We start from the raw sequence: 21,315 nt of genomic DNA, 5'->3' as shown, positions 1-21,315 counted from the left end.
TCGCCACTTCCTTACATGCAATTTGCCCTTTTCACAGCTGCTACACACTTGGGTCAACGTCCATTAATTTCAGTGAGTTTAATCTGAGTAAGCACTAACATTGGATACAACTCCCTGACTCTCTAAGGCAGGGTCCTGAGGACTCTGATCTCTTTCAAGGCTTGAGAACATAATGAGAGCCAAAGGCCAATTCAGGTCAGCATCGTCTTCTCACTGTGGCTGGCAACAGTTCTTACTTCTGCAAGTTTCCGGCAACTGGCATTCAGAAGCATACAGTTGTACCTTGGAAGTCGAATGGAATCTGTTCTGGAAGTCCAATCAACTTCCAAAACGTTCAGAAACCAAAGCGTGGCTTCTGATTGGCTGTAGGAAGCTCCTGCAGCCAATCAAAAGCTGTGGAAGCCACGCCGGATGTTCGGCTTCCGAAAATAGTTTGAAAACCGGAACACTCACTTCCGGTTTTCGATCGTTTGGGAGCTGAAACATATGTGTTCCAAGGCATTCAGCAACCAAGGTGCGACTGTACTGACTTCAACCATGGATGTACCACCATAGTGATCAGGGTTAGTAGACTTCGACAGCATTATATCTCAATTTGTCTATTCTTCTTTTAAAGCCAACTAAGTTGCTAGTCCTCCATACATCTTATGGCAGTGATCTCTGGAAGGCAGGAAACTCGTAAGAAGAGCTGTGAAGCTGGATCAGGCCAAAGGGGTCCCATCTAGCCCAGTAACTTGTTCTCACAGTGGCCAACCAGGTGCCCCAAAGGGGAGCCCATAAGCAAGACCTGAGTACCACAGCATTCTGCCTGCTTGTGATTCTCCAAGGTTAGATGGCCATCTCTTCTGCAGTTCCGATTCCTGCCCTGTAGGGAGTTGGGGAAGGTGGCCCTTGGGGTCCTTTCCAACTCTGCAGTTACGTGATTTCCATAAACTGGTATTCATAAGATTGCCCACTCTGACACCTGGAAGCAGAGTATAGCCACTATGGCTAGTAGTAACTTATTCCATCATTAATATTCTGTCTTTACCACATCAGCAAAGTATTTGCCGTCTGAGACAACAAAACTGTGCATCCTCTCCTGCATTCAGTCACCAGAGACGATAGCCTCAAACCAAGCTCCCTCCATCCCAGCCTGCTGACCCCAGACACCTGCCACCTCCCTGCCTCGGCGCAGACATCCATAAGAATATGGTTACACCAACCGCAACCATAGCCACTGAAAGCAGCTTGGGGGGGGGAGTGAAAAGGGCAATGGGAAGAAGCAGAGAAGTGGTGAGCGGGTCAGGAAGGCTCCCTGTTGAGGGAAAAGATAGGTTATGGTTTCTCCCCCCCCCCCCCCCCGCCATGGCAGGGCACACCTACCTGGACTGCCGGGGCCAGGAATCGGGACCTTTTTGGAAGTGGGCGTGGGAGGCCCAGATACTTTCTGGGGAAGGACCGGCTTGGGCGAAACCGGCGGCTTGACGGGCCTCTTGGGTTCGCCTTCCGGAGGGAGCTGGGCTGAGGTATTGTCACATTTCTCCTGCTGATCAGTGAGGGCTGTGGCCTCGGCGCCGCTCATCTCGGAGGCTGGCCGGCGCTTGATGGTGGCAGTGCCGTTCTGGTAGATAGACAGCGGCGCCAGTTCATGCTCCTTGTCTTTAGACTTTGGCCGCCTCTTGACCGTGTCCGACTCGGTCAGGATAAACTTGACGCTGTCCTGTTGGCTCTGCTTTGCACGGATCCTCCTCTTGAGAGTGGCACTGGCCTCCACCTTGGAGAGGTCCCCGTGCCGGTGGGCCAGCGACAAGCCCTCTCCACCTTCAGCCTTGGCGACCCCCATCTGCCGAGGCCGCTGCTTGATCGTCAGGTTGCCCTCCTCGGCAAAGGGGATGTTCTCGCCAGAGCTGTTCTGCGGGGAGCCTCCGCCGTGCTCCACCCGCAGCCGCTCCACGGGGCCGCCATCTTTGCCCGTTTCCGACTTGATGCTGTCGGAACGCTCACGGCGAGCTGCGGCAACCAGCCCCGTCACGGGGCCGCTGATGGTGCGCCGGCGGTTTACTACTTCGCCATCCGGCCCAATGGCATCCTTGTGCTTGACAGTGGCCAGGACGGTGGCAACACGGGAGTGCTCCGGGCTGGCCGGGTGCACCGCAACGCCGGGTTGCAAGTAGTAGCCGTCGGGGCCCTTCCCAGCTCCAGGCGGCTTCTGCAGAACAAGCCCTCTCCCGCCGCCGCCAATGGATGACATTTCCAACATGGCAGCGATGCTCTTCACACTCCCAGCGCTGCCAGTGTCCACTGTGCCACCAAAGTCGCTTGCCCGCCTCTGCTGGTGCTCCTGGGGCGGTTCCAGGCCCTCCTCTCCTTCCTTGGTGAAGTCATCGGTCATGTTGGTGCTGGAGATGGCCGAACTGGAGCGTTTGGGCGGTGGAGGCGGAGGCCCCTTCTTCTTGGGCCGCACCGCAAAGGACTGACTGCGGTTGACGTTCTTATCACCGCCCGACTGTGCCCGCACCGAGTGGCTGCGCCCGACTCGCCGTTGCACGGTGGCATAAGGCACAGCGTCCGGCACCAGGAGCTCGTCCCGTTCCTGCTCGCTGTCCGACATGGCGTAGCGGTTCAGGCTGTGAGCCCTCTTCTTCGGCCGGCCTCCCTCTTCTTCCCCCTCTGTAGCTTGAGGCGGCAGGCACAGCACGGGCACCGAGACAGGCAGCACAGGCACCGCCTGCGCCAAGGGGCCTGCCGTGTGGACGTCTCCCTCCACGGGCTGCGGCATGACGTAAGCAAAGCCCCTGTGTGTGGGGGACTGTGGCAGCGAGCGAGGAGACATGGGGCGGTCTGACTGCGGCAGCAGCTGCGGTGTGGGCTTGACCTTGGCCGTGGCATGCGGCACGGAAAGCGCCTGTGGCGAGGACGGGCGGGGCTTGGTGGGTGTCTGCGGCGGAGTGTAATGGCCCGCAGAAGGGGGGAACGATTGGCGGGGCTTTCCGGGAACTGGCGGCACGCTGGCTCTCTTGATGCTGTGTCCGTGCCGGAGACTCCGCACCTCCTTGGGCAGGGTGGCCGGGCCTTCCTTCCCGTCCTCGGCCAGGAACTCCTGGCTTTTGGACATGCTGGTGCTGGTGGCTTTGGGTCCGTCTCCCAGCAGCTCCTGGGAGCTGCTAATCTGCTTCGCTCTCCCACTCAGGCTGTTCTCGTGGACGAGGCGGGAGGAATGCCGGAAGGGCGGCGCCCCTTCGCGAAAGTGCCCCACGTGGTTGACCTGCTTTTCCGTCCCCCCCTCCTCACTGGTGCCCGTCATGGCCACCTGCAGCTCGTTGCTCAGCTCGCTGTCCTGGAAGGTCTTCATCTTGGGAGACTGGCACTCGGCTGCCTCCTGCTGAGGGGGTTCTATGGCCACTGAGTCCTGAGACTGTGGCGCCCCTTTCTTCTTCAGCGTCCCCGACACGTACTCGGCCTTCTGCAGCTCCGCCAGCTTCTTCACTGCTAGCATCAGCTTCTTCTGATGGCCTGAAAGAACATGGGGGAGAGAGGAGTCTGTCTCTTTGCACAAAAAGCCCAGCCGGCTGTTCAAAACCCCAAGACTCTGCAAACCACAACAGTGGAAAATGACACATCGCAGAGGGTTGGACCAGATAACCCTTCGGGACACTTCCAACTCTACAATTCTATGATTTTGCGATTCTATATTTTCTATATTTCATCAGCTAGGAAAGCACTCAGCTCAGTCCTTATAACATTACTTATAATTTACTCCAGGGAACAGAGTTGCTTTTTTCCAGCCTTGTACCACCAGTCATGAACTGGATTGAGCCAAGCCTTCTCCAGTTAAGGAATCAGCTTGTTTTTGCCTTCTGGAGGGCATCTCTCTTACTCCTTGCTACAAAATGCACCATGGATGGATAGGGGTCTTTTCCTGGGCTTGGGCTTGTCCATCAGCAGCAGCAACAACTTTATGTGGCCACTTAACTCTTCCCTGGTATTTAAGGCAAACTCCCCCTCTGCCATAAAAAAACCCCTGATCCTGTGTCCATGGGTCTAGCTGCAATCTTTTTTCTTTCTCTTTTACCCTCCACACACAATTGCTTCTTTTGCATGTAATTCTAAGCCATAGTTTGGTTAGCCTGATTAAGGTCTGTTTGAGCAGCCAAACCTCACACAGCAGGCTTAAGCATGGTTTTCTTTCTGGCAACAAAGCCACAATATGAAGGCATGCTTTGTAGTTGGGCTTGTGAACTGCAGGGCTTGCTTGAACAATGGTTTGGTGTCACATATAAATCCAGTAGTGTTGCTTAACTGTTGTTTGGTCATCCCACCCCAAATGTTCACCAAGCTGCAGAGGCAAGACCAGCTGAGGAAAAAACCCCATACATGGGCGGGGGGGGGGAGAACAAGCCAGATAGCACAAGCCAGGTAGCTGGTTTGCTTATCTGTGAACAAACCATGGTTAAAACAAACCATGACTTAGAATAATGTGTGAATGCAGCCACTGTAACATCCTTATTGTGTCATTTTCTCCATTTGTCCTCCTTTTTAATGGCATCATCTAAATAAGGCAAAAGAGAAGACTTTTAAAGGGCAGGTAGGGAGTTTGTAGATTTGGCATGTCACACATTCAACTGGACATCCCTGCCATGCTCAGACTAAATTCTCTTTGCAAAAGCAATGTCCCAGGCAATCTGAGCCACCCTCCCTGCCAAGCCCACACCTTCCCACCAACAAAGCATGTAGGTAGGTGGCCAGGATGCACAAATGCAAAATCACAAGACATGCTGCACTCCCCTGCCCAGCGCCTTCACTCCCCAAATGCCCAGAGAGAGAGAGACATGGCAGAACCAGGTTGGGAATCTGCCTTTTCTCACCCAGCTTTGTGATGCCGATCTCCTGCAGGTCCTCCCAAGTGATGTCAGTGATGAAGTCAATGTTCTCATAACCATTTTCCACCAGGACCTTGTAATACTGTGCCAGCCCGATCATGGAGAGCCAGAGAGCCAAGTTAGCCTGGGGGGGACAGAGGACAAAGTATGTAAACAGCACTCCCTGAATCACATCGTAACTGAAACCACCAGAGCTCTGAAATCAAACCTTGGTGCAGTTTGTTTTCTCCCAGAATCCATGGGTTGTTTCCACAGTAACAGTTCGGTCTTTGGGCTGCCATGCTTTGGAATCTGTTTTATCGAGTATCCAAGGTACCTTGTTACCAGATCATTGCCAGCCTGTCTATTGAAGCTCTATTGTGCCATTTTGAGGATTATGCACCTTTAATTAAAACACTTTCTGATTGCAGCTTCCACCCTTTTTATTGCTTTCTGAAGAACAGGACGGCAGGTTTAATAATTCACAATAAAGTCCCTCTTAAATAGCTGTATTAATTGCCCCTTATTGTCAGTTTCTATTTCTGCAAATGGAGGCTTTAGTAGTGGCTTCCTCCAGTGATTAAAGATTGAATGAATGAATTTTATTATTACGGTCACAGACCAGTTCCGGCTGTGATTAAAGATTCTATCCCCAGTGCTTCCTCACCATGGGAACAAGAACATGTATAACATTCAGGGTAACCCAGAAGGTAATTTATTAGTAATATTGCATTACACTGAACTGGAAAAAAAGGCAAAAACTATAAACAGGAAGCTTTTAATTAATGCTTCAAGGTTCTTTCCTGATTTCTGATTCAACATTGTAGCTGGAGCCTAACTATGAGGAAAGAAACTGCTGGATAATAATACAGTGCTATATTAAGTGATGTATGGAACCAGAGGGGACGCGGGTGGCGCTGTGGGTTAAACCACAGAGCCTAGGACTTGCCGATCAGAAGGTTGGCTGTTCGAATCCCCACAACGGGGTGAGCTCCCGTTGCTCAGTCCCTGCTTCTGCCAACCTAGCAGTTCAAAAGCACGTCAAAGTGCAAGTAGATACATAGGTACCGCTCTGGTGGGAAGGTAAACGGTGTTTCCGTGCGCTGCTCTGGTTCACCAGAAGCGGCTTAGTCATGCTGGCCACATGACCCAGAAGCTGTACGCCGGCTCCCTTGGCCAATAAAGCGAGATGAGCGCCGCAACCCCAGAGTCGTCCGCGACTGGACCTAATGGTCAGGGGTCCCTTTACCTTATGGAACCAGAATTTTAATTTTGGTTCCAGCTGATTGCAGAAAAGCAGTGCCTTAGCAGCACTTAAGAGAGGCCAAGTGCAGAAGCAAACATGGGGACCCAAAAGTGACAGGAGACACCCTGGAATTTCTCTTGGTTGGTGTAGGCTGGGAGTTGCCACCTCAGGGTAATGAGCCTGACATGGTGACCACTCTGTGTGCAAGAAAGAAAAGACTTACTGGCTTGTACTCTGGAAGCCACTCGGGGATATTTAGGCTGTTGATCTCTGAAGCGATCTTCTTCCTATGTCCTGGTTTCGTGACCCCAATGGCAGTCAGGTCCTACAACAAACAGAAGAGCCACTTCTTACTAGGTGCCGCAAAAGCAGCAAGCAGAACCCCCAAAGAGGGATCAGTTGGAACCGCGAAGAATCACATGTCAAGGCAGGAGGGTCACTGGCAAAGCCTCGAGGGTTCCTTTGAACCCGACCAAGTTGTCCACTCGCCCAGCTAGGTAAACGTGGCTCGTGGACTGAAGGCAAAGACCAAAAGCAAAGTTAACATCATAATTGCGTACAGAATGTGGCAGCGTCTCCTCCCTCCTAAGACAAGTGTTCCGGGTGCCAGCCAACAGGAGGCTCATTTTGGCTGCCCCCACCCACAGTCTCCCTCCAGTTTTCCATTTAACATAAAAGAGAGAGTGTTGCTGGAAAGGAACTAAAACTTGATAGAAGAGATTCTGTAGGCCTGCTGTGTAAGGCACATTTGCAAGAACAAGCAACCAGGGAAGAAATCCAAGATTGTTTCACCGTGCAAATGATACTTCTTATATTTTAAAATATATTATCATCTAAACCAGCCTTCCCCCAACCTGGTGCGCTCCAGATGTTTTGGGCATGCTAGTTGGGGCTGTTGTTGTGCAGAAAAAGCTGGAGGGCACCAGGTTGGGGGAAGGCTGATTGAATGCACAGCATATGTTACGTTGCTTAATATCCATTGCCAGGCAACATAGAGGAGACAAAATTACTTGGCAGGGATCATTGCACACCTGTAAAATTAGCCAGCTCCTAACACCAGAGCTTTGTGTGAAAGAGAGCCTGCCATTGCACCGTGTGGCAAGCTCAGCTCCCTCCCACCTCCCTCTTTGCCAGCCCTCACCTCTGGCGTCATCCGGCTGATGGTAGGGATGTCATACCCAGCATTGATGAAGTTGGAGGCATAAAGCTGCAGCTGGAACTTGTATAGCCACTGGTAGACAGCCTCTGAGCTCTGGCAGCAGGGAGATGAGCAATTATTCACAGCTATTTTTAATCCACTTGCAAATTTCCTACCCTGAACCCTTGAAAAAGGGAGGGCTAGATGCTTAAATGAACCAATGCAGCACTGGTGGGTGCTGGTGTGTCCACCAATTAACCAATGGTGCTTGCAAAGGTCTCAGTAAATTTCCCCTCAAAAATCCGCAGTACACAGAAGAATATTTGCTCTTCCTGCTTGCTTCCTGTTTCGCGCTGGCGCAGCCCCACAGCAGCCATTTTGTGGCGTGTCCCGCCCCTGTGGCAGCCATCTTGTGACTGGTGCCTGCGGCTCTTTATCAAAATTCCACTGGCCCAGAAAGTCTGGCGACCCCTGAAATAAAGTGGGCCGTTCTCTTTCTTTATATCACACAAGAAGTCGCGCCACCAGCTCCCTGCGTGTAGTGCGTTGCAATTTCTGTGATTCAGAGTTTACAAGCACAGTTGTGTGTGTTTGTGAGCTGTGGGCCCTTGTGCTGGTAAAACCCAAACCAATGAATTCAAATTACTGGACAAGAGTCCATAGAAAGCCTGGACTGCTCTTTCCCCCAAAAACTATTGCTAGGAAGTGTCCCTTCCCACATGCCTGTGCTATTCCATCAATACCACAACTCCAGCCCCCAGCAGCGAGTTTCTCAGACTTGCCTTCCCTTCTGACATGGGCTCCACTTTCTTCGGCTGCTCACTGTAGGGCTGCCCTGGGTATGATGAGGTGCCCAAACTATGCGTCCGAGAAGAACCTGGAACAAAAGCAGGCAGGGATGCGGTGCATTAGCATTACGGAGAGGCCCACTGGGACCCTTCACACAAAGGCCAAAAGCAAAGTTCAAGGATGCCAGGTTGCCCACCACATTTCAGATCTTGGGAGAGCAGTGGGCCTCATCAAGAGCCCCTGGTTTGTCAACCTCTGACCAACATTTGAAAGTGGCTCCCAGCTGCCTGCCCCCCCTCTCTCTCATAAGAATGCCAGACAGAACATTTATTGCCCTTGAGCTCCCATGAAAGCAAATGGCAAGGTTGGTGTCCAGCTGTCCATGCATCAAGTATCACGGACGGGGGCATCTTTCAGCCTCAGGGCCCCGTGGGAGAGGCAAAAGTGGGTGCAGCAACAAATGTGTGTTTTCATTTTGTGCAGTAGACTGCATTCCTGCCATGCAAAAGTCAAGAGGCTTCTATCTATATCTACGCAAACCCAGGCACCTCCCTATCAGAAAGGATGACATCAGAAGAGCCTGTTGGATTAGGCCAATGGGGGTCCAGATTGCTGTTCTCACCTTTGCCAACCAGGTACCTGTAGGAAACCTGGAAGCATAATGGCACAAATGGCTTAGCGGAAGGGAGTCTGATTTGCACATAGAAAATCCCCTGCCTTAAAGCACAGTGAGCTGCTGCCAGCCAGTGTCACCAACGCTGAGCTGGATGCACGAATGGCCTGAGACAGTAAAAGACTGCTTCCTGCATTCCTTAAAGGACCACAGCTCAGTGCCAGAGTGCCTGCTTTGAGTGCAGAAGGTCCCAGGTTAAATCTCCAGCTTCTCCAGGTAGGACTGGGGAAGCCTCCCTGCCTGAAATGCTGGAGAACCCCTGCCAGTCAGTGCAGGCAATACTAAGCTAGATGGGCCAAAGGTCTGACTGTATAGAGGCAGCTTCCTACAACCCTATGACATGTCCCACCCAGGCAAACGGAGCAGGGAGAGGGAAGGGTTTGGCCTAGGGAGTGAGGACAGGGATGATCCTGTGGAGAATTCAGAGGGCCAAGCAGGGAGTCCAGGGGGTGGGGGCAGTGGGGGCGCATTGAGGTTTCTCACCTTTGACCTAAAGAGAAGAGGGTGCCCCAGAAATTCTGAGCTGGAAACAAAAGGCTAAGTGACCATCCCAGAAGCAGAGGCCTGGCACCTGCGTCCCCACAGCGGGGCAGGGGTGGAACCAGTCCAAGATGGCAGCCAAGGTGACCTTGAAGCTCCCCAGCGAGGAATCGGTGCTCTCTCTCTCAGCCAGCAGGCATGCAGCCCATCCATCTGGATCCAGGGGGCGAAAGGCACCCCAAGCCTCCAAGAGAGATCTTTGGCTAGACGGGTAGGGGGCCTGGGTTTCTTGGTGGCTGCTAGCCCTGACAACCCCCATCCCAAAAATAAAAAGACAGGCTCTACTCCAGAAGCTGCATCTTCCCTTTCAGAGTCCACATAAACTCCTGGCCGATAATAAGCAACCTTTTCTCATGCTGCAGAACCTCCCTGGAGCCACACCTTGAGCTCTGCGGACTGCTGAATCTCCACGCTTGAGTGGTAGAGCGAGGCTGAGGAGAAACTTATTCCACTTTGGAAAAATCAACCTGAAAATGCGACACACACAGACACACACGCTCCCGGGACGCAACCGTCTCGGCATTCCCACCTGAGTCCTGCCTGAAAAGGGACATGTGCAACATCACCCTTGAAAAGCAGGCAGAGCTAAAAGAGGGGGAAACCGCCATCTGCCATCTCTGCGTTCCCCGACCGGGAACATCGTCACACTTCTGAAGGCGCACTGCCACCAAGCCGGATTCACCGTGCCAACAAGGGAACAGGAACCATCTTTCTCAGGGGTGGGGTGGGGGTCCGCCAAGACCCACCTCCTGGCGACTTGTGCCTGGGGGACCTAGCAGAGACCTCTAGGAAGCAGGGTCCTCATCAGTTTTTCAGAAAGGTTGGGATGTCTGGAGCTCAGAGCCCCCTCAAAATAGAATACAGATACACGGGTTGTTGGTTTTTTCGAAGGGGGGTGCAGGGAAAGGCAGACTAGCCAGTGATAAACAGCAATTGGGGACCAGATTGCTCCTTCGCTGGAGGTTGGAGGACAGCCAGGAAGCCAGATTGTGGGGTGGGGGGCTCTTTCTGGGACATAGGCACCACCAACCCCCCAACCAACCTCACCCTGGCAGCAGCACCCCACCCCACCCCAATTTCCCCCTACTAACCAAAGCAAGCGAAGGCATGGCAGCAGCAGAGAGGAAGGGTCATGTTTAGCTCGGAAGGTTCCCCTGCAGCTCTTCAAGGAAATAAGGGGGGGGGGACCCAAAAAGGCTCCGGCGGATGAGCTGTGAGCATCCACGCACCTGCAGGCGTCTCCAGTGCTTTGGCAGGCCCATCACCCACGCCGGATTCTTGCACAGACGCCTTCTGGGAAAGGACGGTTGCCAGAAGCTGAGAAATGGCAGGTGGGGGGGGGGGGTTAGAAAAACACACACTCTGTTAAAAAAGAAAGAGACTGCAAATAGAGTCCTGGAAGGCAGGGGGGAACTGGCAGCCCCTCACCCCCCAACCCAAAAGATCTAAGACTCTGTTGGCAAAGCTACTCATTTGGGTACAAGAAGGAAAACAGGTGGCACAATGGCACGGCTGCTTGGCATGCGTGCCTTGCAGCACAAATTTTGAAAGAGGCTTCCGGTATCTAGAAAAAGGAACGGCTTGGGGGGCAGTGCAAGGAACACTCTCTCTCTCTCTCTCTCTCTCTCTCTTTCTCCCTCCTCCTCCTGGCCCACTTTTTCCAGGGAATGGAATGAGCCCCTGGTCAGCTTGCCAAGTAGTCAGAAGAGGTGCACCAATGCGGGCTGTGGGCACCAGGGGGCAGCAGAGGACGTGCAACTGCCAATGGCATCTAAAGCTATTTTCAACAACCTGGTGTCCCCCCCCCCCCCCAAATGTTTTGAACTACAGCTCCCATCAACCGCAGCCAGCAAGGCTGTAGTCCAAATCCTCTGGAAGGGTGCCCAATTCAACTTGCAAGGGCAAAAGCTTTCTTAGGACGCAGCTGAGCTTGCTTTTGGAAGCCAGGGTGGTGTAGTGGTTCAGAGTGAAGGACTAAGACCTGGGAGACCTGGGTTCGAATCCCAGCTGAGCCGTGAAGCTCACTGCATGTGACCTTGGACCAGTCACTGTCCTTCAGCCTACCCTACACCACAGGGTTGCTGTGAGGATTAAATGAGGAGGGGGAGAACCTCTTGAACTTCTTGGAGAAAAAAAATTAAATATAAATAAATGCGAATAATAATAATGCGAATAATAATAATAATTTTAAGTGCTGGGATTCAAAGAAGCCAGGATGTGGGGGGTTTTTGTTTTGGGGAGGGGAGATAATCCTTGTATCTCAGACTCTCTTGATGAAGATAACATCACTCCGAACATGCTTCGAGGAACATGAGCCTTTTAGAGAATCGTGGAATCAAAAGAGCTGGAAGGGACCCTGCAGGTCATCTAGCCCAACCCCCTGCAATGCAGAGACAACGTAGGCGAGCTCACCTTGACACCTTCCGAGCCCGGGTGGAGGGGGGCGTGGCCTCCGCTGCCGGTGCTTTGGCCACTCCCCGAACTCCGCCCACTGGCCACGCTTCCCGTGCTGCCCACACTGCTGCGGTCGCCACCTAGCCAACAGGGAGGGGAGAGGCGGTTAAAGGCCCAGAGGGGCGGCGAGAAAAAAGATATTGAGCCTGACTTGACTCTGCAGCATGTTAAGGACTCGCCTGGTAGCCAGGAGTGACCACCGGGACCACCGCATGCAAGGGAACTGTGAGCCAGCTAGAGGAAGGAGCTCCAAGCAGAGAAGCCAAGCAGGCTCCTCGAGGAGAAAAAGGTGTGGTATAGATGCAAGAAATAAATAAAACTTGGGGTGGAGGGACCAGGAGTCATGGCAGACACAGCTGTTGCCAGTGAAATCTCATTCTCCCCCCACAGGAACATAGGAAGCTGCTTCACTCCAAGTCAATCCGTTGGCCCATTAGTTCAATACTGTCCACACTGGCTGGCAGCAGCTCTCCGGGGTTTCAGGCAGGGGACATTCCCAGCCCTTCCTGGGGATGTCTCTGGGAATTGAACAGGGGTCCTTCTGCAAGCACAGCAGGAGCTCTTCCACTGAGCTGTAGGCCTTCCCGGGAGCTTAGAAAGCTGCTGCCTCATGATTATGACCACTGAGTCATCTAGCTCAGTATTGTCTACACTGGCTGGCAGCAGCTCTCCAGGATTTCAGCCAGGATTTTGCTGGGGATCGAACCTGGGACCTTCTGCATTGCAATGCATGTGTCCTGCCACTGAACCCCAGCTCCAAAGTGCTGGACCAGATGGGTTTCTGGCCTGATCCACCAGCGCCTTTCTGATGCTCTTACCTGCGTAGGGTTTGCGAAGCACCCAGATCTCTTCTGGTGGGGCTGGTGTGCCAGCGCCTGGCGATGGGGACAAGTGGGACGGGCTGGCGTCAGACCCTCGGGAACCTTCTGGGCCAAAGACCACAGGAAAGAGAGCGAGAACATAAAGCAAGTCAGCAGAATCCCATGAAGTTGCGTGTGAGCCAGAGAGGAGGGGGCACAAACAGCGGCAGCTGCCCCCACAACCAACCTCCATATCTCCAGGGTTTGGGAGGTGGTCAGCCTGCCAGAGGCTGCCCCTCCCTCCGCGGGGGCACCAATTATTGCCCAGCGCTCAAGAGAGTTATTCTCAGCCATTGCAATCCTCCCACCCTGCCCATCCCCAGCACAGACTAAGGTCCAGAAGAAGAGCCTGCAGGATCAGGTCAGCGGCCCATGTAGCCCAGCATCCTGTTCTCACAGTGGCCAATCAGGTCACCGTGGGAAACAGGATTCGAATGCCAGAGGCTTCTCCTTTCCTGTGGTTCCCAGCAACTGGCAATCAGAAGCATTGCTGCCTCCCAAGTGTCAAGGCAGAGCACAGCCATCCTGGCCAGCAGCCCTCAACAGCCTTACCCCTCCACAAATTTGTCCAAACCAATTTTAAAGCCATCTGAGTTGGGGGCCATGCCTGCCTCCAGTGGGAGCGAGTTCCACAGTTGCTTTGTGAGCTTCAAGGGCATGGAGGTGGCAGTGGTGCCTGTCCCTTATATTTTGCCCTTAGCATCTCATACTCAATAATAATAATAAATTTTTATTTATACCCCGCCCTTCCCAGTTCAAAAACAGGGCTCAGGGCGGTTAAGAACAAATTTAAACACTTAATTATAAAAGCAGCATAAAATACAGTATAAAAACATGAATAACAATAAAATTCAAAAATCAATACTGAAGAGATACAGGGATCTATTGTAGGGGCAAGGGGGTAAGGAAAGTGATTTATTGATATCTATCTATATATCTGGGATGCGGGTGGCGCTGTGGGTTAAACCACAGAGCCTAGGACTTGCCGATCAGAAGGTCGGTGGTTCAAATCCTCGCGACAGGGTGAGCTCCTGTTGCTCGGTCCCTGCTCCTGCCCACCTAGAAGTTCAAAAGCACGTCAAAGTGCAAGTAGATAAATAGGTACCACTCCGGCGGGAAGGTAAACGGCGTTTCTGTGCGCTGCTCTGGTTCGCCAGAAGCGGCTTAATCATGCTGGCCACATGACCTGGAAGCTGTACACCGGCTCCCTCGGCCAATAAAGCGAGATGAGCGCTGCAACCCCAGAGTCGGTCATGACTGGACCTAATGGTCAGGGGTCCCTTTACCTTTACATCTATCTATCTATCTCCCAAAGCAGCTTACAAACCGCAGCCAGAGGCAGCACTGTTTCCAAACACCAATTGCTGAAAATCAGAAATGCATGAGAGTGGGGTGGGAGAGTTCCTGCTGCTCTCGGGTCCTGCTTGTGGGCTTCCATTGGGGTCACCTGGCCGACCGCTGTGAAAACAGGAGCCTGGGCTAGAATGGGCCACTGGCCTGATCCAGCACTGCAGGGCTCCTCTGCTGGCCCAAATAAACCACCATGCAGGCAAATCCTGTGTGCATCTCCATTTGTGTTCTCTGGCCACACAGATGGGGCTCGAAAGTGCTAAAGCCCCGCTGCCCTGAAGAGTCCCTAGCTTGGCTCAGCAATCAAGAACAAAACTTTTCTGGTCCACCCGTTTATCGGACAGGGATGTTTGTCCCCCTTGTGAAAAAGAGCCACACGCTGGGGAGGAGGGGGGCTGATGGGAGGGGGAGAGGAGGAGGGAGGAGATGGGATGCAGCATTGCTAAAACAATCACTAAAATGGTTCTCAACAGGGGAAAGGGAAGCATTTGCACTCTGGGGCTCACACCTCACTCAAGTCATGCTACACCTCACACTGCAACCCATGTCTGCCTGTAACACAAGCCACACCTTTGCAGATCTTCATTGCACCCCCAAGCACCCTGCTTTTCTGAGTCTAGGGTTCCTACCTTTGTTCTTGCAAAATACAGGAGAGGGCAGGGTGGGGCAGTTGGGGGACATTTGTGTGTGGTTGTTTTTTTTAATCTGGTGCTAAAGTGACTTCAAAGCAATCCATTGCAATTTATTGCAGCCAAACAGGATGGCCCTTCTGCAATTCGTCTCTCTCTCTCTCTCTCTCTCTCTCACACACACACACACACACACACGAATTTGTAAATCTGTCTGAGCTTGGCTACCCAGAGCTTAAACACATGCCATTTCATACTTCCATTCAAACACAAGCATTTGTAGAGGATCCCTAACTTGGCACACAGAGAGGAAGTCAGAGAGGAAAGACCTGAAATGCAGGAGAGAACTGCATCAATACAGGACTTAGCACTTGACATTGAATTACAGGGCAATCCTGTATTATAATGGGCCTTGATGGCAACCCTACAGTTTCTACCCGAGCCTGGGGCTCTCAAGCTGATTTGAACTACAACTCCCATCAGTCCCAGCCATCATAGCCCTGGGATGCTGGAGCTGATGGGAGTTGCGGTCCAGAACATCTGAAGGACTCCCAAGTTGCCAAAAGCTGCTCCAGCCGTTCTGCTTTTGCCGTTCTTACTCTCCTCTGAAACGACTTCCCTCCTTCTGCACCTTAGACCTGAAACTCACTCACTCACACTCTCACTCTCTCTCTCTCTCTCTCTCTCTCTCTCTCTCACACACACACACACACACACACACACACACACCACCTTGGACTTCCATCTGCTTTCATAAGTGGCAACATATCAGGGTGTTGGGACTAGATAGGTGAGTTTTGGGTCCCTTCCAGCTCTCCAGTTCTATGATTCTATGAACAAGGGAAGCTTCTTGCAGGCAGATTTTGCCAAGGAGTATAATAAAGAAGCCTCCTTTGGAAAAGGAACATTTTTTTCCAAAATACATTCAGGAGTGCCAGCTTTTCATTCCTTCGTCTTGTCCTCGGCTTTCATCATTCACAAAATACTGCCCCCGCCCCCAAAATTGCACAATCTAATTTGCAGAAGAGAGAGAGAGTGTGTGTGTAATATTGATTATTTATAGGAATCGGGGGCAATGAGGGCATTCATCATCATCATTGCTCCTCTGGGTAGCTACCGGCTGCCAGCTCTCCTCTTCCAGACCCCCCCCCCCCGAGAAAAACACTGCAATGATGATGATAGGCCAGGGATCTGGTTGTGTGGGGGGGTGTGTGAGGGTTTCATATCCCCCAAACCACCCAAAATTTCAAGCCAAGAATTCTCTTTGGAGAGCTTTCAGCTTGGCCAAAAATTGACTGTAAGTTGCTTGGGGCAGAGACCTCTCTTTTTCATTTACTTTGCTTGGCAAGCCCGTCTTTGCACCGTGATATTACCAGGCGTTGCATAAATTTATAGGGAGATCATATAATCAGAACCGTAAAGTTGGAAGCTATCCCAAGAATCATCTAATCCAAACCCCTGCAATGAACCAAATATTGAGAATCCCTGACAGATGGTCCACCTCTGCTTAGAAACCTCTGATGAAGGAGTCTCCACCACCTTCAGAGAGAGTCCATTCCATGCCAAGCAGCTCCTACTCTCAGAAAGTTCTTCCTACATATCATTTTCAATAATTATAAAACATAATTTTGTATCTTATACAATTTTTTTACTTCTGCCAATCACATCTGAAAATTTTCCAATCTTTCCCACTTAATTTACATTTCCTACTTCCACTATTACATTTAAATATCATAACTAATGTCTCTCTTCTTTGCAACATTTCATATATTTCTCCTTACAAAACTTCTTGTAGTCCTACTAGCGTAATTTGTTTATATATGTGCCCCTTTCAAACCTCGGCTCCTCAGTAAGCTCCTTATGCAGCCGCACTAGTTTCTTTCGATGCCTGACCCACATCCTTGGACGCATGCACACACAGAGAGCAGAACCTGGATGAGGATGGGGGGATGAGAGGAATGCAGGAACCCCCCTGGGAGCAACGCAAAAACATGACAAAAGCATAAATCAGAAGCAAATGAAGCGATGCAGGACAGACTACCTGGGACGGTGCCAGGCCCTTCCACAGCGCCGTGGGGGAGCCGGCGGTAGCCAAAGGAACTGAAAAGAGGCTGGTGGGGGTTTGGTGGAGGTGGAGGCAGGAAATGGACCTGATGATGGGAGGAGGAGGTGATGGAGGAGGAGGAGGAGGAGAAGCAGGAATGGCCATTAGGCACCGAGGCCCCTCCAGCCGGGAGGGAGATGGCTTGAAACTGCCCCAGGTAAGGCCCAGCGTCCCACGGACCTGGCAATAGAAACAACAAGACGCAAACCGTGAAATGGGTCCTGCAGACCTGGAGAAGGAGGAAGGGGATTTTTTAGCTGCCTATCAAAGTTAGAAGATAGGGAGTCAGACCCATCTGGCTTCATACTGTCAGCACTGACTGGCAGTAGCTCTCTGGGGTTTGGGGCAGGAGACTTTCCCCAACCTTTTCCTGTGGGGCTGCTTTCCACTGAGTCAGACTACTGATCCACCTAGCTCAGTGTTGCGTACACGGGCTGGCAGTGGCTCTCCGGGGGTTTGGATGGGGCTCTCTCCCAGTCTTACCTAGAGACGCCAGGGATGGAACCCAAGACCTTATACATGCTACTGCCCTTCCCGTTAGGAATGTAGGAAGCTGCCTTAGACCAAAGGTCTAGCTTGGTATATCGAGCTCAGTAGTGTCGACACTGACTGGCAGCAGCTCTCCAGGGCTTCAGGCAGGGGACATTCCCATCCCAACCTTTCTGTATGCAATGCAGATATTCGTCTACTGAGCCAGCCTGTGATCCTATGGGAGCCACACCCGCACTTCCTGCCCCAGCCAGCTGCAAAGAGTCATAATTGTTAAGATTTGAAGGGACCCAAAGTCAGCTAGTCCAACCCATTGCAATGCAGGAATCATAGCTGAAGAGAGCCATGGAAATTGGGTGGGCCTCAGCAGGAAGAGCTTGAGGGTCCTGCATATGCTACAACCTCCCTGGCATTCCCAAAGAACAGCCATTCAGGGTGCAAAATCGGAATCGCCTACGCTCCGAACTTCCCCTTACTGATTTACTTTATGGCAATGAACAGAAAACTCCGGTGTCTCCATCTGCAAAGGGCCTCATACCTCAAGAATGAGGCAGGTCAGGTAGGAAGCAATAGGAGAAAAATAGCCCACACAGGGAGGAAGTCTTGCCTGTTCGTTTGCTGATCGCTTCGACGAGGGTGGAAGGGAAGTAGCCCACACGGTCATTGCCGGTCCGGTTGTCGTGGATGCAGCCTTTCCACCGGCCGTCGGCGTGCTGCTCCAGGACCTGGGAAATTGGGAGGGTAGTGGGGGGTTAGTAGAGAAGGGGGGGCCAAGTAATGGGCCAAAATCACCTTCAAAGTGGGTTGCTCCAGGGCCTTGACAACAGGTTGGCCATGGGAGCTAGAAGATGCCACCCAGCCTGGGATGCTTCAAGGCCTCGAAACAGCCTCCAAGCCCCAGCCCCCTAACTCAAAAAGTCTTCCCTACTAACCCCAGAGTGTCCTAACTGCAGTTCCTCAGTAGTGTGCCAGGGGGAGCTGGTCCACGTAGAAACTGGCCTATGGTAAGATTTGCATTCCTTGCTCCGCCCCTTTTGTCTCTGGCCACGCCCACCCATCATGTGCCCTCCTCCCCCAAGACAGCCCAGATTGCAATGTGGCCCCCAGGCTGCCAAAATGCTTTTTCACCCCTGACATAAATCCTCTGAATGAGGCGGAAACCAGGGTAGGACCCTCCAGGTGTTTCATAATAGGACTTGGGGAGAGATCTGGGTTCTAATTCACACCCTGGGCTGGTTAACCTTGAGCCAATCACTATGGAATCAGAGTTGGAAGGGACCACGAGGGTCACCTAGTTCAATTCGCTGCAATGCAGGAATCTTCTGCCCATGGGGCTCAAATCCATGACGCTGAGATTAGGCGTCTCATGCATTACCAACTGAGCTATTTCAGGTCCCATCAGCACCAGCTGAAGATCAGGGATGAGAGGAGATGGGATCCAGCAACATCCAGAGGATGCCACATCTCAACCAGGCCTCGTCTTTGGCCCAGAACAGACCCCCTTTGCACGGTGCACTGCCAAGGCTGGATGAAGAGCTTTTTCCAAAAACTCTAATGCTTAGATTACTGTGGTCCACAAGCAGATGGCTGGCTTGAGGCACTTCAGGCAATGCAGGTGGCTAATCCTAAATACAGCTACAATAGCAGCAGGTTCTCTAACTGGCAAAGCTATGGATGTTGATCCGACACTTTCACACTCTTTGGCTATCCTATATATAGGAACAGGGCCGGTTCCTCAAGCTGAAAGCATTTCTGCAATCTCTCACTTTGCCTGGTGGGTGGAATCCTCTGCTACCTTGTCTTTGGGCTCCTCCTGCACCTAAGGTATCTCCTGAGAGGTGTCTAGGACCAGTGAAACATCCCCCTCTGGGCAAACAGGGACACTCCCAGTATCCAAGGTATGTCAGAGAGAGGCTCTGCCCAATGTGGAGAGGGAGGTGGGACTTCTAGGATATCCTATGTATGGTACAATCGCATCTTGAGTAGGGGCTATGTTCCAGTGATGGTGCGCATACACAAAACCGCCTATATTTGAACTTGCATGAACATCCTTACCTTCCACAGCCGATGCACCAACCTGGCTTTCCCCTCTCATTCCCCAGCAACCAGCAAGGTAGAGAGCGTCAAAACTCTCCACCTGGATTACTGGGCAAGCCCTGCTCAGGGTGCAGGCTCTGGGGGCGGTCTTGCAGGGCTGCCCAAATTCCCACAAGATCTTGCGAGAGCACCCCTGAGCAGGGCTTGCCTGGCAAACAAGGTGGAGAACTTAAAAGCTCTTTTTGCTTGCATTTAATTGGCCAGCTTTCAACCACGCAAGGTGTGGGGTTTTTTTTAAGCCAAGCAGCACCCGCAGGTTTCAAATCGCTGTAGGCGATTGGAAAATCCAAGAAATGTGTTGGTGGATGGAACCACCGGGCTAAGCTGGCCCCAAGGTTGGACTTGCACAAGTTAATTGTGCATACGACACAGTCGTACCATGTGGGAACAGAATCTTCCGCAGGCCAAAAGTGTTCCTGCAATTGCTTGCTACCCCTAGTGAGCAGAGTCCTCTGTTCCCTTCCTTTTGGCTCCTTCTGGACACAGGTGACAAGGGAGGCGTTTCTGCCTCCTGAGATGTGGCCATGTCTGGTGCAACATCCCCCTTTGGGCAGGCAAGGACACTCTCAGTGTCCAATGGTGCTGGGGTGAGCATGTCAGAGGTGACAGAGAGGGAGACAGAACTCCTGGCTCCCCTTGCAGAGATAAAGGAGACCAGGGAAGCCCCTGCCCCCTCTCAGATCCTCGCTAGCTGCTTCCCGCATTCCCGGCAGAGGCCCCCACATCTGGCTGGAGTCCTCCTCTAGGTCCTCAGCTTATCTTCCATTCCTGACTTGGTCAGCCCAGTGTTAGAATATTCCGTTCCACCTTAAGTACAAGCATGACTGTTGTGTGTCACACGCCTGTTTACACTCCAGCACAGCTTGCTGGGAACTTCCATTTGCATATTGCTTATGCTGCTTGCTTGAACACGAAGGGGAGAAGACATTTTTTTCCTCTTGTCCTGATGTATGCTGAATAAACTGCTTGTAAATATGCTTTACACAGCCTCTCCCTGCACTTCTGTTGTGCGTTTACTCTACTGAGTTGCGTGCCCAGCTTCTGAAGCTCTGGGTCGCAGATTCATGCTGCACCAAGGACTGGAGTTTGGCCGGCACGTTGGCCGGTGGGCTGGAGCCAGCTGGGGGCTTGCCAATTGCCCCCGATTCCTTAGCAGCATCCCAACACCCAGGACAACAGGCAAACTCACTGTGATGATGTCCCCGGCTTTGACGTTGAGGCTGGTCAGGTCGTAGTTGTTGCAGTAATCTTTCACGGCCCTGACCTGCAGGGCGGCGGAAGCATCTAGGCAGAGACAAAGGTGAAGGAGGAGGAGGAGGAGGAGGCGGTTGCATGCCTTCTAGGAAAAGAGGCGCTGGGGCTCAAGGCTACAGGGAAGGAGGGCTTTTCCACCCAGGGACCCTTCCTCTGAACCCTTGGCAGGGCCAGCAGAGGTTGTGCGTTGGTGGCAGATGGGTACTCTGTACATGCTTAAAGGCACTGCTTTACTTGACCAAGGAGTTGGGCAGATCTGGGTGATTTTCAGTAAAAGGCAGTGTGGTGTAGTGGTAAGAGTTGTACTTTAAGACCTAGGGGACTGGGGTTCACCCTCAGCCATGGAACTTGCTGAGTGACCACAGGACAGTCTCCCAGCCAGACCTACTTCACAGGGTTGTTGTGCAAATAAGAATGCAGAGCCATGGATGCCTCTTGGAGCTCCTCAGAGGAAAAGTGGCATATAAATGTAATAATGAACAATAAATAAATGGAAGAGGGAGGATTTGCAGCTTTCCATTGTTTAGCAACAGGAAAACCAAGCTATTTATTCCATCTAAGTAAATTGGTAACCCAGGAGAGGTTATTTGTGTGAAAGGATTGCGAAGCAGACCTTGCAAGCCTGACGTCTGCCTGTCCGAAGACATTTGGGGAAACCGAGGCAGAGAAATCCAGCTGGTGACCTCTTCTGACTAGGGAGGGAAGAAGGCGCCAATTCCCATTCTGCCCTGCACCTGTCATGCACAACGCTGTTTCATTCTCCTACAGTTCACCGTTTGCCCCAAATTACATTGTTCATCCTGTTGTTTCAAAATTACATAACTTGTGTAATTGCGTAAGTTACGTTTTCA

At 52.1% G+C, this 21,315-nt stretch overlaps 1 protein-coding gene across 4 annotated transcripts in view; it reads right to left on the bottom strand.

Annotated features, from left to right (window-relative positions):
• CASKIN1 (CASK interacting protein 1) overlaps window positions 1-21,315 on the bottom strand; it is a 117,527-nt gene that overhangs the window by 6,739 nt on the left and 89,473 nt on the right. For 2 of the 4 annotated variants that reach the window (XM_053365446.1, XM_053365449.1), the window contains 11 exons: window positions 20,400-20,494; window positions 17,721-17,838; window positions 16,562-16,804; window positions 12,500-12,607; window positions 11,640-11,761; window positions 10,457-10,544; window positions 8,008-8,102; window positions 7,229-7,339; window positions 6,311-6,412; window positions 4,848-4,986; window positions 1,366-3,495 (listed from right to left, as the gene is read on the bottom strand). In XM_053365446.1, coding sequence (XP_053221421.1) covers window positions 1,366-3,495; window positions 4,848-4,986; window positions 6,311-6,412; window positions 7,229-7,339; window positions 8,008-8,102; window positions 10,457-10,544; window positions 11,640-11,761; window positions 12,500-12,607; window positions 16,562-16,804; window positions 17,721-17,838; window positions 20,400-20,494 — 3,351 coding nt within the window. The remainder of the gene's footprint in view (window positions 1-1,365; window positions 3,496-4,847; window positions 4,987-6,310; window positions 6,413-7,228; window positions 7,340-8,007; window positions 8,103-10,456; window positions 10,545-11,639; window positions 11,762-12,499; window positions 12,608-16,561; window positions 16,805-17,720; window positions 17,839-20,399; window positions 20,495-21,315) is intronic. The other 2 variants (XM_053365447.1, XM_053365448.1) reach the window with 2 other exon arrangements.

The sequence above is a fragment of the Podarcis raffonei genome, chromosome 14 (genome assembly GCF_027172205.1).
Source record: "Podarcis raffonei isolate rPodRaf1 chromosome 14, rPodRaf1.pri, whole genome shotgun sequence".
Lineage (NCBI taxonomy): Eukaryota > Metazoa > Chordata > Lepidosauria > Squamata > Lacertidae > Podarcis > Podarcis raffonei.
Note: the sequence above shows the minus strand (reverse complement) of the source record. Positions and strands in the feature narration are given on the sequence as shown.